The sequence below is a fragment of the Rhipicephalus sanguineus genome, chromosome 7 (genome assembly GCF_013339695.2).
Source record: "Rhipicephalus sanguineus isolate Rsan-2018 chromosome 7, BIME_Rsan_1.4, whole genome shotgun sequence".
Lineage (NCBI taxonomy): Eukaryota > Metazoa > Arthropoda > Arachnida > Ixodida > Ixodidae > Rhipicephalus > Rhipicephalus sanguineus.
Genome location: NC_051182.1, coordinates 85,988,989 through 86,006,378, shown reverse-complemented (window position 1 = coordinate 86,006,378; position 17,390 = coordinate 85,988,989). Strand labels below are relative to the sequence as shown.

The 17,390-nt window shown below is 46.0% G+C and overlaps 1 protein-coding gene across 1 annotated transcript; it reads right to left on the bottom strand.

The window, feature by feature from the left end:
* Positions 1-864: 864 nt before the first annotated feature.
* On the bottom strand, positions 865-16,483 carry LOC119398820 (venom allergen 5-like). Its single transcript, XM_037665634.2, has 4 exons — positions 16,137-16,483; positions 4,836-4,938; positions 2,310-2,485; positions 865-894 (listed from the first exon to the last, which is right to left on the bottom strand). Exons 1-4 carry the CDS (start codon positions 16,464-16,466, stop codon positions 865-867), a joined length of 639 nt encoding a protein of 212 aa, XP_037521562.2. The 5' UTR covers positions 16,467-16,483.
* Positions 16,484-17,390: the final 907 nt, after the last annotated feature.

Sequence of the window (17,390 nt, the reverse complement as noted above, 5' to 3'; positions counted from 1 at the left end):
TGTTTATTTATTTATTTATTTATTTATTTATTCATTTATTTATTTATACGACCATACTTAGTACCCCTTAAGGCATTACACTGGAGGCGATAGAAAGGAACAACAGTCAGTACAAAAGGTGGGGAACATATACAAGCGGAAAACAACTCAAAATAAAAAAAAATAATGCTTAAAAAGATATATGTAACGTTATAAAATTTGCCGTAACGTGCTGTGGACGTAAAGGCAGTTGTCATCATCCCCGACATGGTGTTTGACAAATTAACACAGCAATATATGAACAATAGTTTGAATGGATAAAACCTAATTCAGGAAAAACTACTAAAAGGCCCGAAAATATGGAGGTAAGACACAAAACAAGTGTAATGATAATGTATCTTGAAACAGTTATAAATGTGCAGTCGCGTTTTAATGAAATATGCAAATAATTCTTAGTTACGACATCTTCATTCCAAAAACGCTGTTAGGGCAGCTTGAAATGGCAATCATTCCGTAAGCGAGACGACAGATGATTGTACAGGCTTCCATTCTCTAATATATATTAGGGAGTTTTGAGAATTGGGGACCCACAAAATTTGCTAGCGGCCAGGGTGCATGCGTAGAAACCAAGTCACTCTTGGTCTTTTGCGCTCGCGTTGACGCGAGCGCAAAAGCCCAAGACTTTTTGTGCACTCTTGATACAGTTGTCAGGGCTATCTAGTAGCGGTGCAGTGAAGTAGTGCATAATGAGGTAGCCATTACTGAAGGTAACTACTACTACGCAAATAAATAATGAAAGGAAAGTATTCCCAAAGCTTCATCTAACCATTCGGCATCCAGTGCAAGAACCTGGTGAACAAACCCTTACGCCACAAGCACGCCTGGTCAAGCCGCATACGACACACTCAGGGCGCCCTGCATGCAAGCAAGTACATTCAGGTGCCGCGACTTCCGCAACGTTTATCAATGGCCAGCGCCCCTGGTAGATGTTCTTGCTGTTCATGGAGCGGAGTCGAGCAATTGGCGTCAGATAATATTTTTTACTCTTCACTTTCCTCGCGGGATGCTGCCCATGGCACGGCCATCTCAAAGTACCAGATCTGGCTGGTGTACCAGGCCTGTCTAGAGATGTCTGTCAGGGGCATCTCTGTTGTTTCGGGTATTAAGCACATTTTAATATATAACATAAATATGCGATCGTGCGTTCGTCGTTTCTGAGTGCCAGAGACAGATCAGTCCACAACAAATACGAAAATCTTTCGAATAATTTTCAATGATCCTTGGCGAACACTTTTCCTCATTCTTTATAACAGTTTAAATTGTTAGTAAACAATAAGTGCCGCTTTCTTTTCCGTTTTGTCTGTCATTGTGGTGGGCTCAGAGAGACTTTCACTTGCGGAAAAAAAACTCCAGGCCAGCGCTGAACATGCAGCACAGCCGCAGCGCAATCGGGAGCGTCCATCAAAGAACCCATTGTAACCTCTCTTAGGGCGCCTATGGCAACTACAATGGCGAAGCACCTACGACGGCATAAATTATCATCATTATGCGATTTGGCGAAGCGCCTACTACGCGTCTGTAAGGTAACATTTGCGCGTACGTGCCTGCGCACTTTTTTGCTGTTACTAATGATGTCACTGAGGACCATGATGCATTCTTTCTGAGCGCTTTGTAGTGGGAGGCGAGATTTATAACACCCGCTCGCTACGCAATTGACATGACGAGGCAGCTCGTGCGATTCTGTCTGTGTGCTACGCAGCATTGCATCTGCTAATGTTCCACCATCCCCCGAAATGACCCCTGTATAGGGCCTACTTCCGAAGCAGTTTCAAGCACTGGCGTGGCTATGTGACAGTATAATTGATTACCATGCAGGATGCCAGGGTTCGATTGCGCCTCGGACTATATTTTTTGTTGTTGTTGTTGGTATTAAAGCGATTCTTGAGACGGCCAGCGAAGAGGGCGAACGACATCGCCATCACCGTCGGCTGTTGTTCTGAGCTTAAACAGCTGACGCTGTAAAAGGACACTAAGTAAAGCCGTTGCGGAACTGACGAATAGAAGCGGCCCTTGTCAGAAGGTTGCTTGAAAGGGCGTTTCTTGTTTTGTTCCGTTCCTTTTTTTAGCTACTTTGAAAATATATGGCACCATCTGAAGTCGCCTTCGTCGGCTTGTTTTGATAGTTCAAAATTTTAAGCAGTTGAGCTATCACGGTTTATGTGAGTTTTGCATATATTTAACTGAAACACTATTCAATAAAGGTACTTCGCCTTGTTATCCTGAAGGAACTAGCCATATTACAAAGTGTGCAGCCGCACTCTGTCACCAACCTGGGTGAAATGGGTCACTTCGGGCCCTGGGGGTGGCTGGAAGTTGGACACAGACTCTGGCGGGTAATACTGGTATTCCTTGAACCAGTTGTGTATGTGCACTTCCCAGCGACGCATAGTGATATTTGCTGTGAAGGCTTCGTGAGCGATGTTCTCACCAATGAATGAGAAGTGCTCTACGAGGAAAGAAAAAACAGCGAAGTCGTGAGAAGTCTGAAAGCTTCTCTTGAAGACGATGAAAAATGACAAGAAACATTCAAAGATACACTATGTGTAGCGGAAAACAAGCACTGCTATATATATATATATATATATATATAACCCACAATGCGCCAGACAATGAACCCGATACGGTTTTTTTTTTTGTTAAAAAGAAGTTTCGCAGTTGAACGGACGTCTCGACGTCTCGCCTCCAACCGGAATGTTCAGTATGCTGAAAACTGAAAAATGTGAACCATTCTGAAGGAACGAAATTTTCATAAATCGTTGGTGTACACTTACAAATAAACTAAAAAGTGCGCAAGAAGTATCAGGAATGAAACACGTAAACGATTCGCGACCACAAAAAATTTTTACGCACAAAAAAAATATTATTATCAACCCCAAAAACTGGCTGTGGCTGGTACGTGAAGTTGCGGGCAGCATTAGTCGTACCAGAATACCATAGCGTGAAACGCAAGAGTCGCTGAATTTCATAGCTGTCATCAGATAGCTTGCCTAGCGTTTTATTAAATACGTCGACTTCGACAATGTAAAGACACTCGGCAGCCACACTGAAAGGGACTGCAGTACTTTCGTTCAGGAATAACTGGTAGTTGCGTGTAAACTTTTCTTTGAGTTCAATAAAATATATTTCAAGCCCTGTCTCTTTTCTAGTCAGACGATAAGAGCCTCAACATTTCCAAAGTTTGAGTTATATCCAGTGACGAGCAGAAACGCCTCATATCAGTGGGATAAAAAGGAAGGCGTAACGCGACCTTTTATGTTACTGAAAAATGTTTCCCTGGTAGGCCAACTACTACGGCTTGGCAGTGCTATTGAGTACATTCTTTATTTACTGAAAACAGCAATGCTTTACCTGTAATGCCTTAGTTCTAACCTTCTACTGCCCACACAATTCGAACGCCACACAATACCTCGGCTTTCAGTGATGCTTTAACAGAAGCCCGGCTGCAATTCATTACGTGACACTTTTTCGCGTTCACTGTGCCATGTAGATAAGCCTTGAGCGTGGTTGAAATTCAAGCCTACATAGTGGTTTGCACTAGAGTAATAAGGCACTTGTTGCATTTAGTTTGTCGCAAGTTGCTGTCCCAGATATTCACCTTTCTCCTCTGTTCAGTTGCGCAGATATTCACTTTGAGATACTGAGGCACACAGTGACAACTTTATATAATTCATATTTACTACAGCGAGAAACAATAACTCATCTTTCACAATATACACGGGAATTAACAGGCATTGTGCATAGTAACCTTATTCACTACCACGAGCGTGTCATTTGTGGACGTAGATAAACTCAGTTGCCAAACATTCATTACTACTAATTAAGTTTTGTTCTAGCACTTGTGAATTGCATGTGTATGTTTCAAAAAGTATGTTTACTCCCCTATGTTTGTATTGCAAGTACTTGCACAACATATGTGGAGGAAAGCAATATTTGTATTGGCCAATATTACATAGTGGGTAGGAGCTAGCTTCAGCGGAAAAAAGAAAACGAAAAATACTACACGCCGAATTACTGCAAATAAACGCTATCGCAGTGTGTAACAATTCGGCACCGCACGAATCACTGAAGTCTGCTGCCATTTTCTGACAGATATCACTGGTTTGTGGACGTCCGCTCCCCACATTTGTTTTTTTTTTTAGTTCATATTTTACTTCCCAAATTTAAAGGCCATGTCTTCCTTATCCCCTTACACCACTTTGTAACTGAGCGCGACGTCAGATAATTCCCGATCAGAAACATAGGCTGTTACTCAAGGCAGTGCAGCCAGAAAACACCACGGCTCGCTAAGACACGTGGATTCAACTACCATAATAAATAGGATAATGCTAGTCCTTTTTGGCTCTGGTTAATGTTGGCTGCTGCTGCTCAGCATTGATTTCTGGCCCTCTTGTTGTGGCATCTACCTAGTGTTTAGCGCGGAACTATTTTACAGAGGGAACAAAGAGGGAAAAACGTGAGCGATCGTGCACGTCTTATTTAATCCTTGCGTGTGAAAGGATTCTACGCTAAACACTGTAAGAGTGTCGGCGGATGTTCGTTAAATCATGACAAACGCTGCCTCTCTACGTACAGCGCGCGCTAGGGAGAGTGAAATGAATATCTCTGGTCATTATTCTTTGTCGTGTCACTACCAGAATAAAGCGACAAATTCCAGGGTTCTGTTGTCGTTTCGACGTTATAGACCAAAGCAACTTTTGACTTATTGAGTGATCGATTACAATCAGGAATATTCATCAGAAATATTCACCGATCTACATGCACCACCTAATCATAAACACACGATTTCCGCCACTTGCCTGTGCGTCTTTGATCCTGCGAACTGTGCCTGCCAGGCCCAAGACCTTCTCCACATTGGTTCGCATATGCCTGAGCAGACTCGGCGATCTCGTCACTCCACACCTGCGCAGAAAAACAAATATTAAAGCTCCAATGAAATTTGCATGTGACAGCCATACTTCCATTGTATGGGTACATGGAAAGAAAGTACACGAACGCAAAAAGCTTCCTTATTCGTACAGCATTACTTCATCGCCTCTCTAAGCAAATGTGTTAGCTCTCGCTTTAGAGTACTTACTATTGGTTTTTTTGACGCATTTGCAAACAATCATTTTATATAATGTGCTTCGAAACTTCATCTTTCGTCGTTATGGAAGCACCAGGAGCCTAAACAAACATGGATGATCCCTCTGTCCATAGGAATCGGTATAACACGAAAGTAAAACGTGTCTTCATAGGCGTGGCTGAGCGTTTGTTGTGCAATGTTTCGCCCTGAGGGCGAAGGAATGAATGCTATAGCACAAGTTGTAATGTCACGCGAAGAACGGCAAGCAGCTCGAAATTTGCAACGCGCGACTCAAGCAGAAAGGACGCACGGAACGAACATACACAGGATGAGCGCGAACCAACAACTTTCGCAGCTCGACATTTAAAGCGCGCTGGTCAAATACAAAGGAGGACGCACGAAACAAACGCGCAAGTATACACAGGATGAGCGCGAACTATCACAGTTGTAACTTACTTGTTTGTGAACCGCGCGCTCCTTTCGCAAAAGCGGCTACTGCAGTGAGCGAAGTGACCTTCGTGCTCTCTGTAACTTCAGCCCAAGCTTGCGGTGAAAGCGCAAGACGGAGACAAGCGCGCGCGCACGAGCGACCGTGCGCTGTAGAGGCACACGGTCATCTCAACGCGCGGGGCGACGACCTTTAAAGCGCGCCCTTCGAGCCCTTCACGCCCTCTCGCTAGTGATAACGAACACACGCTGATGTACCCCGATCTCTGAGTACCGCCACCAGCAAACGGATGTATATAAATAGCACGGCGTTAGTATAACGAAGAACGGTCCGTCTGTGACGGTGTCGTTTCGTGCTGGGGATCGAGGGGTCGTAAGTTCGACTCCCTGTGACGGAACTTTTCTTTCTAGTTTTTTCTTGGCCATATGTTAGTCTTGATATTTTAGAACGTCATATCCGTGACGGAATTGCGTCAGTGGAGCCGTCGGGGACCCCGCAATAAAACACTTTCGTGTTAAAAAACGCTCAACGAGCGTGGCCTTCAAAGGCTGAGTACGCATTTCTTGCAGTGTTTTCCTTTTACCGGAGCTATTTCCATACACTTTCTTGGATGAAAGTTTAAACTAAGCGGAGGGGGCGAGGCTAGAACAGTGTGGCTGTTCTTATTAGAATAGTCATAGTTAGTACACAAGGAGAAGAGATGTATGGTAAATGCCGCGGCTATGTGCTATGAATAGATGCGCCTGCAACCCAGAAGGTCCTCCCCCTCTTCTGCCTCTTCCTCAACTCCCCGTACTCAGGCTCGTGCGCATTGGTCATGCAGTGTTTGTTGTGCAATCGACTTCGATATTTGCTGCTCATTAATAGTGAAGCAATATTTGTCGCCTACTGGCCGCTGGTAAAAAAAAGGAACTCTAAACTGAGGCCAGCACCGACCACCATCACTTCTTTGCTTTAGTGCGTACTTCGAAACCATCAGATAGCTGTGTAGTCTTTCTATCGTGCCAACATTTTCAACGATCTCTCTCTGTCTCTCTCTCTCTCTCTCTCTATATATATATATATATATATATATATATATATATATATATAAACGCAAGAAGCCGATTAATGAACTAGCTCTGAGAGGGAAAGTACAGCAATTCAGAGTTTCACTTCAGAATAGGTACGCGGTTTTAACCGAGGAAACCGACCTTAGCGTTCACGCAGTAAATGATAATCTGACTAGTATCATTAAGGAGTGTGCAGTGGAAGTCGGGGGTACAGTCGTTAGACAGGACACTGGTAAGCTATCCCAAGAGACGAAAACCGTCATTAAGAAACGTCAAGCTATGAAAGCCTGAAATGCAACAGACAAAATAGAGCTGGCGGAGCTTTCGAAGTTAATCAATAGGCGTAAAGTAGCCGACATAAGAAAGTATAATATGGAGAGAATTGAGCATGCTCTAAAGAACCGAAGAAGTCTCAAAGCTATGAAGACAAAACTATGCATATGCAAAAATCAGATGTATGCATTAAGGGACAAGGAAGGCAACGTCACAACCAATATGAATAGAATAATTGAGGTAGCGGAAGAGTTCTACAGAGATCTGTACAGCAGCCGAGACAGTCAGGATGATAACGTAAGAAGCAGTAATAGCGCAGAGGAATCTGACATCCCACCAGTATTGACAGAGGAAGTAAAGGAAGCCCTAAAGGGAATGCAAAGAGGCAAAGCAGCTGGTGAGGATCAGGTAACATCAGACCTGTTGAAAGACGGTGGAGAGATTATGTTAGAAAAACTGGCCACCCTGTATACGAAGTGTCTCTTGACGGGGAGGATACCAGAAACTTGGAAGAATGCCAACATCGTCTTGATTCATAAAAAAAGGGACGTCAAGGACCTGAAAAATTACAGGCCCATAAGCTAACTGTCCGTTATCTACAAGCTATTTACAGAAGTAATTCCTAACAGAATTAATGCGACATTAGAGTTCAATCAACCAAGGGACCAGACAGGATTTCGTACAGGCTTCTCAACAATAGACCACATTCATACTATCAATCAGGTGATAGAGAAATGCGCGTAATACAACCAACCCCTATACATAGCCTTCATAGATTACGAGACGGCATTTGATTCGGTGGAGACATCAGCAGTCATGCAGGCACTGCGGAATCAGGGCATCGACGAAGCCTATATAAATATAATGGAAGAAATCTACAGCGGATCCACAGCCACTATAGTCCTCCATAAAGAAAGCGACAGAATCCCAATAAAGAAGGGCGTACGGCAGGGAGACACGATCTCTCCAATGTTATTCACCGCGTGTTTACAGGAGGTTTTCAGGGTCCTACATTGGGAAGAATTAGGGATAAGAGTTAATGGAGAGTATCTCAGTAACCTGAGATTCGCTGATGACATTGCATTTATGAGTAACGCGGGAGACAAATTACAGCTCATGATTACTGAACTGGATACGGAAAGTAGAAGAGTAGGTCTGAAAATTAATATGCATAAAACTAAAGTAATGTGGAACAATCTTCGCAGAGAACAGCGCTTTGCGATAGGTGGCGAGTCACTGGAAGTTGTAAAGGAGTACGTCTACTTAGGACAGGTAGTAACCGCGGAGCCGAACCCCGAGAGCGCAATAACTAGAAGAATAAGGATGGGATGGGGCTCATTCGGCAAGCATTATCAAATCATGACTGGTAATCTTCCACTATCCCTCAAGAGGAAGGTATATAACAGCTGCATCTTACCGGTACTTACCTACGGAGCAGAAACCTGGAGACTTACAAAGAGGGTTCAACTTAAACTGAGGACGACGCAGCGAGCGATGGCAAGGAAAATGATAGGTGTATTCTTAAGAGACAGGAAGGGAGCAGAATGGGTCGGTGAATAAACGGGGGTTAAGGACATCATAGTTGAAATCAAGAAGAAGAAATGCATATGGGCCGGGCACGTAGCACGTCGGTAGGATAACCGGTGGTCATTAAGGGTAACTGACTGGATTCCAAGAGAGGGCGAACGCGTGAGGGGGAGACAGAAAATTAGGTGGGTAGATGAGATTAAGAAGCTCGTAGGTATAACGTGGCAGCAGAAAGCACAGGACCGGGTTGACTGGCGGAACATAGGAGAGGCCTTTGCCCTGCAGTGGGCGTAGACAGGCTGATGATGATGATGATGATATGCAGCGTGTTCAAAAGTAAGCTTTTTAAGCTTTTTGTTTTCTTAAAATCCAGCAATGCGCGGTACGTGAAAACCACCTTTGCACATATGTTTTCTATCCAAGTTAGACTATCATTTAGTTAGACACAAAGTTAGACTATCATTATCGCTACAGCCGCTCTAGTAACAAAGATTGAATAACGAACTTTGAGTGAGCACTGGCGCGAAGCTCCTCCACGATGTGCCGCAGCAGTTGCGTGCGGCGTTTATTCGGACAACGGGTCGAAGGTATAGGCGAAGATGATAACGGGTATCCTTTTGCTTCCGGTTGGCGATAGCAAGCAGTGACTGCTCGTGACATATGAGAGAAACATTGCGCCAATCCTCGCCGTCTTGCGTGCGCAACCATTAAAACCGCAGTTAAACTTTGTAGCGGGATATCTCGCGGCACATACATGCTAGAAGAATTCTTCCACGTGGAACTGTGTAGAAACGCGACTGCCTCCAACTTTTCAATACACACACGCCCGCTTACTGCACTCATTAAAAAGTCCATTGTTCAATCTTAGCTGTGCATCGGAAGTGATAATTATTGTCTGACTTTGTGTCCCCTGGATACATGAGATATCTGCAAAGGTAATTGTCACTTCTTTGCAGTGCTGAATTTTAACAAAACCATATAGCTTAACTCTGTACACCCGGTATTTCTATATATATATATATATATATATATATATATATATATATATATATATATATATATATATATATATATATATATATATATTGCTACGGTATGAGCCGGATCAGGGTATGAGCCACGAGAGAAGAGAAAGAAGAGGTTCGGCTGGTGCTACCTATGGACGCCATCACCACTTATCATTGCCTGACTTCATCTGTAAATAAACGCAGTTAACCTCAATCGAACCGTAACAGTTTTGTGGTGGAGGCGCTGGGTATCGAATCAAGCAACACGGTTCTGCAACCGCCTGATCTACGCCGAAGCCGCCACATTGCTGGACTGCCCCCGTTACCACTGGAGGTCGACATGTCTCGCGGTGAAGACGGAACCCGGAACTACTCAGCTGCAGCCACAGCACCAGTTCCAGCAGCACCTTTGCTACCTGCTTCGGTCGCAGCTGGCCCTTGGCAGCGTCAGCATCTGATAGAGCCTCGTACCTTCGGAGGCAAATCTGGCGAGGACGTGGATGAGTGGCTCACACACTACAAACGGGTGAGCAATTACTACCGTTGGGACGCGGCAACTCAGCTGACTAACGTGGTGTTTTTCTTGACGGACACGGCACTAACATGGTATGAGAACCATGAGGACGTCCTCACGACGTGGGATCGCTTCGTGTCGGAAGTAAAATATTGTTTTGGGGACTCCGTGGCAAAGAGGAAGCAAGCCGAACAAACGCTGCTGCAAAGAGCCCAGGTACCAGGCGAAACATGCACGATGTACATTGAAGCTATATTGAAGCTGTGCAAGACCGTCAACCCTTGCATGTCTGAAGAGGACAAAGTCGGCCACCTGTTAAAAAGAATCGCAGAGGACGTTTATGAATTCCTCATCGGTAAAGACAGCATTGCTACAGTGGCCGACGTCATACGGCACTGTCGTACATTTGAGACACTGAAAATGCGGCGTATCGTTCCGAAATTCGGCCGACTACCGAATGTGACCACAGTAGCGAGTGTTGAAGACTACGCACCTTTTGATCTTGCGTCTACAATACGCGAAATCATACGTGAAGAACGTTGTCGACACGCTCGCGCGACGCCTTGTGAAGCTGCACCTATGTCGGTTCCCGCTCCACATCAAGTTTCCATTGCTGCAGCGGGCGTCGAGGAGCACAACTACGGTTCTGGCGCACCACCGAGGCCGCAGCGCAATCACTACCAAGACTCAAGGCACGAGCGCCGCTTCAGTTACCCTCGTCAGCCGGCCTCCAGCTATCAGGGGTCAAACGAATATACACTTGTGCCACCGCGACGGGGCGATGCTTTTCAGCAGTATAATGTATATCGCCAACCTCCTGTGTGCTATAGTTGCGGTGCTGCCGGACACGTATCTCGATTCTGTCATCGGCGGAGTGAGGCGACATCGCGATACGAGCCACCGTCAGCATTTCCTCGTGGTGGCAACGCTTACAACAATCCCTGGTCCGCCTATCCCAGGAGCCCCTCGCAACAGGAGAACCAGCGTGGTAGCTCTCCCGCTTCTCATCGCAGCTTCACACCTCCATCTGCCCGACCGCGTCGCTCGCTTTCACCTCGACGGCGGCTGTCGTCACGGCCACCGCAGGGAAACTAGCTGGCGCGACCGATGGAGGTGAGGTCGCACAAAATGACTCGACTTATATACCTCCACCACTTACCATGTTTAAAAACAGGATACACGTTTCAATAGATGGACTAAGTGTAACAGCTTTAGTGGACACCGGTGCGACGATTTCAGTCATGAGTGTTTCGTTCAGAGATCGCATTGGCCGCAAAGTTATGTTTTCCTGCCAGGATTCTACTAGATTTCGTGGCGTCGGCGGTGACGTACTTCAACCTGTAGGAGTCTGTACTGTTAACGTGCTGTTGGCAGGAACGGTGTTCCCAACTGAGTTTGTGGTTCTGCAGCGGTGTACGCACGATGTTATTCTCGGCATTGACTTCCTCCCAGAGTGTGGTGCTTTCGTCGACTGTGGTGCCCGTGAGCTTTCTGTGAGTGTTGGCATTGTTCCTGATCTCTTTGACGAGCCGATGCCTGCGGAAGACACACTGATTGTTTCCGAAGAGCTCACAGTACCACCACGGTCCATGATGTCAATTGCCGTATCTTCTTCAATTGCTGCCGTGACATCCTTTGATGCCGTCGTTCAACCTCTCACGGCTACGTGTGCAAAGAAAGGCATAATAGTACCTAGTTATATGGTATCGATTGATAACGAAACAACGCTTCTGTGGGTGTTTAACTGTTCGCCAGTGCCGGTTATTCTTCCTCGAGGAATGAAGCTCGCACTGCTCGATGATGCCACGGAGAGTTCTATTGCTGCCATCGACGAGGAAAAAAATGACACTCAACGATTTCCAAACGCAGTTGCTCCTACGAGACACACATTTTGAGCATGGTCAGCAAGACGCTACGGTCATATGAGCAACAAACGCTGGTTCAACTATTAGAACGACATGCGTCCGTGTTTGACTTTGGCGAAAAAGAGGAGCGACTGTCCTTACCGTGTTCTCGAGCCCGACACAGGATTGATACAGGCTCTGCTCATCCGGTTCGACAAAAACCCTACCGGGTATCGGCATCGGAACGGAAAGTCATTGCTGACCAAGTTCAAGATATGCTGCACAAAGGCGTTATTGAAGAGTCGTGCAGCCCGTGGGCAGCGCCTGTCATTTTGGTTAAGAAGGACTGCTCTTGGAGGTTCTGCGTCGATTATAGACGATTGAACGCCCTGAATAAAAAGGATGTGTATCCGCTGCCTCGGATCGACGACGTCATTGACTGCCTGCACTCAGCTTCTTACTTTTCGTCACTTGACCTAAGATCAGGGTATTGGCAGATCCCTATGCACCCTGCTGACAAGGAAAAGACCGCATTTGTGACGCCTGATGGACTGTATCAATTTAATGTTATGCCGTTTGGGCTTTCCAATGCTCCCGCAACTTTTGAAAGATTTATGGATTCAATTCTTCGCGGTATAAAATGGGAAGTCTGTTTGAGCTATCTGGACGACGTGGTTATTTTTGGACGCATATTCGACGAGCATAACGCCCACTTAAGCCTCGTTCTGGACTGTGTCGAAAAGGCTGGCTTGGTTTTGAACTCAAAGAAGTGCCGCTTTGGTGAACGACAGGCATTGGTCCTCGGCCATCTGGTCGACAAAGATGGTGTCAGGCCCGACCCTCGGAAAATTGAAGCAGTCACCACCTTTAAGCCACCAAAGTCTGTAAAGGAACTCCACAGCTTCCTAGGGCTATGTTCTTACTTTCGGCGCTTTGTGCCGAAATTTGCGGACATCGTGTATCCATTGAACAGCCTCTTGCGAAAGGACAGCACATTCGAATGGACATCTGAATGTGATGCTGCATTCTCTCAACTAAAATTTCGGCTGACGTCAGAAACTCTCCTTCGTCACTTCGATCCATCTGCGCCTACGGAAGTGCACTGTGACGCAAGCGTTATTGGCATCAGAGGCGTGCTCGTTCAGCGCCATAATGATGAAAAGCATGTGGTCGCCTATACGAGTCGTTCTCTGAGCAAGGCAGAAATGAATTATACTGTAAAAGAGCAAGAATGCTTGGCAGCTGTTTTTTCTGTTCAGAAGTTTCATTGTTACCTGTATGGGCGTCCGTTCACGATTGTAACCGACCATCATTCCCTGTGTTGGCTCGTTAACCTCCGAGACCCTTCTGGACGCCTTGCGCGCTGGGCTTTGCGGCTCCAGAAATTTGACTTTAATGTTTCATACTGCTACGGTATGAGCCGAGTCAGGGTATGAGCCACGAGAGAAGAGAAAGAAGAGGTTCGGCTGGTTCTACCTATGGACGCCATCACCACCTATCATTGCCTGACTTCATCTGTAAAAAATTCGGCAGATCCCACGTACCGCGGGAGTCGATCTTATGCGAAGCATGCGGCGGGAAGTGACTGTGGCGTCATTTTTTTTACTGAGCGACACGTTACAAAATGACTCTAATGATTTGTATTAATTTTATACGCACACATATATGTTGAAGAACCGCATATGTGTTATATAACGAGTTGTTTACGGTTGCGTCACGCTGCCAATGGCAACGTGGGTATTACCAACACCAGAAGCGGTAGGCTGATATGTAGTGCTTATACGTGTCCTGAGAACGCACGCACGTTTCACGAACCCGTGTGCATGTGTGGAAGAAGTTCTTGACACTTCTTAAACAGGAGCATCATCACCGTGATCAGTGAGCACCAGCACCTAGTCATGACTTGTTATAGGTCCTGGTCGTGATGGTGGTGATGAGGGGTCCATGTCTAGTGAGGTATGTGGTATAGTAGAGCTGTTGGAATTCGTGGATGCCTCGGTCATTTCGTCGACAAATTGTCTGTCGATAGAGCCGGTTACATGTCGGAACATCAAGCCACCGTTCGCGTTGGTGAGGTATAGGCCGTCGAGGCTGGTAGGCGTGGATAGTGCTACGAAGACCAACATCAGTGGATGGTGCTTGTCGTATTCGTAGAGTACCTGGGCGTATGTGGCCTACGTAGTCTAGTCTACAAAGCGGCTGTCAATAAATCTGGCATCATCCTCGGTCAGCATGAGGCCATCGCCCGGCCTCATAAAAACGCCAGGCCTGCGCTGAAACCGCAGCACAGTCACAGCGAAAGCTGGAAGAGCGGCGTTTCTAGAGCCCGTTAAGCTCTCTTGGGGCTACAATACAAGTACACTAGAAAAGTACCCACTACGCCACAAATCAAAATTTTTGTGAAGTTGGGAAGCACCCACAAAGCCATTATTCGTCATTCTATGGAGAAGCGAGGCACCAGCTGCACGTATGTAAGGCATTACGTGCACTTTGTTGACGTGACGACTGATGACGATGAAGAATTATGGCTCAGCCCTTTGTAATGGGTTGGAATGTTTAAACGGCCCACCAGTTATGTAATTTGCATTGGGTGACGCCCGGTCGCTATTTCCCTCTCCCGTCATGCTGTATACGTTGACGTGGAAGAGAGACGGGGGGGGGGCGAAGAACTTTATTGAGACCCCGAGGTAATGGATCATGCGCTTATGAGCTTCCTTGGCAACCAATACAAGTGCACTTGCGAGGAACCCACTAAGCTATAAATCATTGTAATCTTACTGAGACCCCGAGGAAGTGGATCATGCGCTTATGGGCTTCCTTGGCAACCAATACAAGTGCACTTGCGAGGAACCCACTACGCTATAAATAATTGTAATTTTTTAGAAGTAGGGCAGCAGGCACTGTGCCATTTTTCGTCATTCTACAGAGAGCGTTGGTACCTGCTAAACGCATGTAAGGGATTATGCGCACTTTGTTGATTCTGCGCCTGATGACGATGAAGAATTATGGCAGAGCCCTTTTGTAATGGGTTGGAAGCATTCAACAACCTACTCGTTGCGCAATTCGCAATTGTTTGACGCCTGGTTACAGAATTCGCGTTGTGCGACGCTTGGTGCTTATTTTAATCTTCTACCACGCTATATTGCATATGCTAATGTGGTTCCTTCCCGACATGAAGCCTGTATAGGACCTTTTTGCAATGCAGTTTCAAGCACCGGCATGGCTCAGAGGTTGAATACTGGGCTCCCACGCAGAGGGCCCAGGTTCGAACCTCGTTCCATCCTGGAATTTTTTCTTATTAAGTTTTTTTTCTTATTTCGAGCGATACTGGTTACGGACACCGGCGGCGGCGGCGGCGGCGGCGGACAACCACGGCGCCAAAAACGGCCGGAGAAATGATCTCATAACAGCTTTCGCTGTAAAAATGAAGAGGACACTGCGTCGTTCTAGCGGACGAAGTGCACTTTATGGTGCGGTGATGTGGATATCATAAGTAACTTTCGTTAATGTATTCTTCCGGGGTCGAGCAATTCTTCAACATAGCTTGCTGAATCATAGGAATAAAAACGTAATGTTCATTAGACTGCTATAAAAGCGGACCCAACACTAGAACCACAGACGTTAATCTGATATGACGCCTTTATCGTAGGAGTATCATGTAGTGTTTATTGCTTTCTTGTAAAATTAGATAGCAAGCACCATAACCATATTTGACGTTGCACCGATACTGCGCCTGCGTAGGCTGGTATTTCCAAACCAGTGTATGGAACTGGCGTGGCTCAGTGGTAGAATACCTGATTGCCACGAAGAATGCTTGGGTTCGATTCCTGCTGGGATCCTAATTTTCTTTCTTTGCAGTCGCCGGGTCAACGCTGCCCGATGTTCGTTTTCCTTAACTCTCTAGCATTTAAGTTACCAATGTGCGTTCTCGCAGCTCCTGGGTAGATATAAACTGTCAATCACCTGTGGCGCATACCCATACACCGCGGCCCGTGGCAAACGGGTATGTGCCACACGTGTCTAGTGGAGAGGGTTTGACGACGTACGCGACAAGATTTTCATGCTATTCATATCGTGACCCGACAATCATATTCGTCCAATCCTCTTACCCTCCCATGCCAATTTTGGTCTACACCAAGTTAAGGAGGTGACCGTGAGAGCACCCAGACGTAGGCGGCTAGATAGATAGATAGATAGATAGATACGTAGATAGAAACGCTCAAAGTGCCAGAGGTTCGCTAAGAAATGCTTCGCATTTAATAAACGCAGTTAACCTCAATCGAACCGTAGCAATATATGTGTGTGTGTGTGTGTGTGTGTGTGTGTGTGTATGTGGTTCATGATTTTAGAGAAATGTGAACCATACGCACCATCTTGTACATGTTTCTCGCCGGGGGAAAGTCGTCCAATTCACCTAGCGCCACGTGGCTGCGATCCTGGTTGTGTAGGCTGAGAATGTTTGCTTGATCGCCGTCGACAAGGCCGCTAGCCATGATGTTGCACCTCGGATTGGGCTTCTCGCAAACTGCCGCGTTAACCCCGTTCTGTGGCGGCACGTTGCATGTACTCTGTTCCGCTTTGGAGGCGTCGGGCACAATGAGAGTAAGGAGCAGCATCAAAGCGAAGATCGGTGCATCCATACCATGTTCAAGCATCCGTCTATGCGCGCTGCCTTTCGACATTCTCCCAGTCGCTTTCATGTCGGAGAGACTGCAGCTTACTGCTGTAAAAAAATTAACCCACATGTTATTGAAAAGCAAGATGTTGAAGAGATGGGAAACTAATCGAGAAGTATGTTCGCCATTTCCTGAGGGCCGCCGTATATGCATATACAGGGTGCCCCAGATATCTTCAGTCAGAGTTTAAAAATATGCCGCCGTACTCAATGACGACGCAACCGAGTACATGCTCCTGATTATTGCCTGGGGTAATTCGCACAATTCCTCGTGTTCTGATTAACTGCATCTTAGGTTACTTTATTCTTTATTTCAATATCTTTTGAAGCCTATAAGCTGGGAAAAAATTCGACTGAGAAAGTTGAAGACCGGTTTGCAAAACGTCCGATTAGAAAGTCTCTAGCACTGTATTCATTAAGTATTAGCGCGTTTCTGCTTTCTGCTGATGCCCGCGAAAAATAAAGAAATACCACTTCACATGCCTGCTTGCGCGCCAGTGCGTTCGATGATTCTATTGTTCCCCGACGTTCCGCATGCAGACAACCATAGCATTTACTCGTTTGTGCTGCCTCGTCAAGGCAGCGACGATGGTGGTGGCTGTCCGACAAACACGTTTTCCTAACCGGGGCGATTGAAGGATATCTTTTGTACGCGGAACGTTAGGGAGCACTAGAATAACGGCGCGCATAGGTGCGCAAGTGGGCATGTAGTAATGTGATATTTTTTTATATTTAGCAGGCCTCTGTAGTAAGCAAAAAAACACTAATACTTGATGGATATCAAGATAGACTCTTTCTAATCGGATGTTTTGCCATCCGATGTGCAACTATCTGATTGACGTTTTTGTCCAGCATCGTTGCTTCAAAAAATAATTAGATAAAGTGGCCTAATAAACCAATTATTCAGCACACAAAACTAGCCTGAAGCTCTCCAGGCAACAGTCAGCAA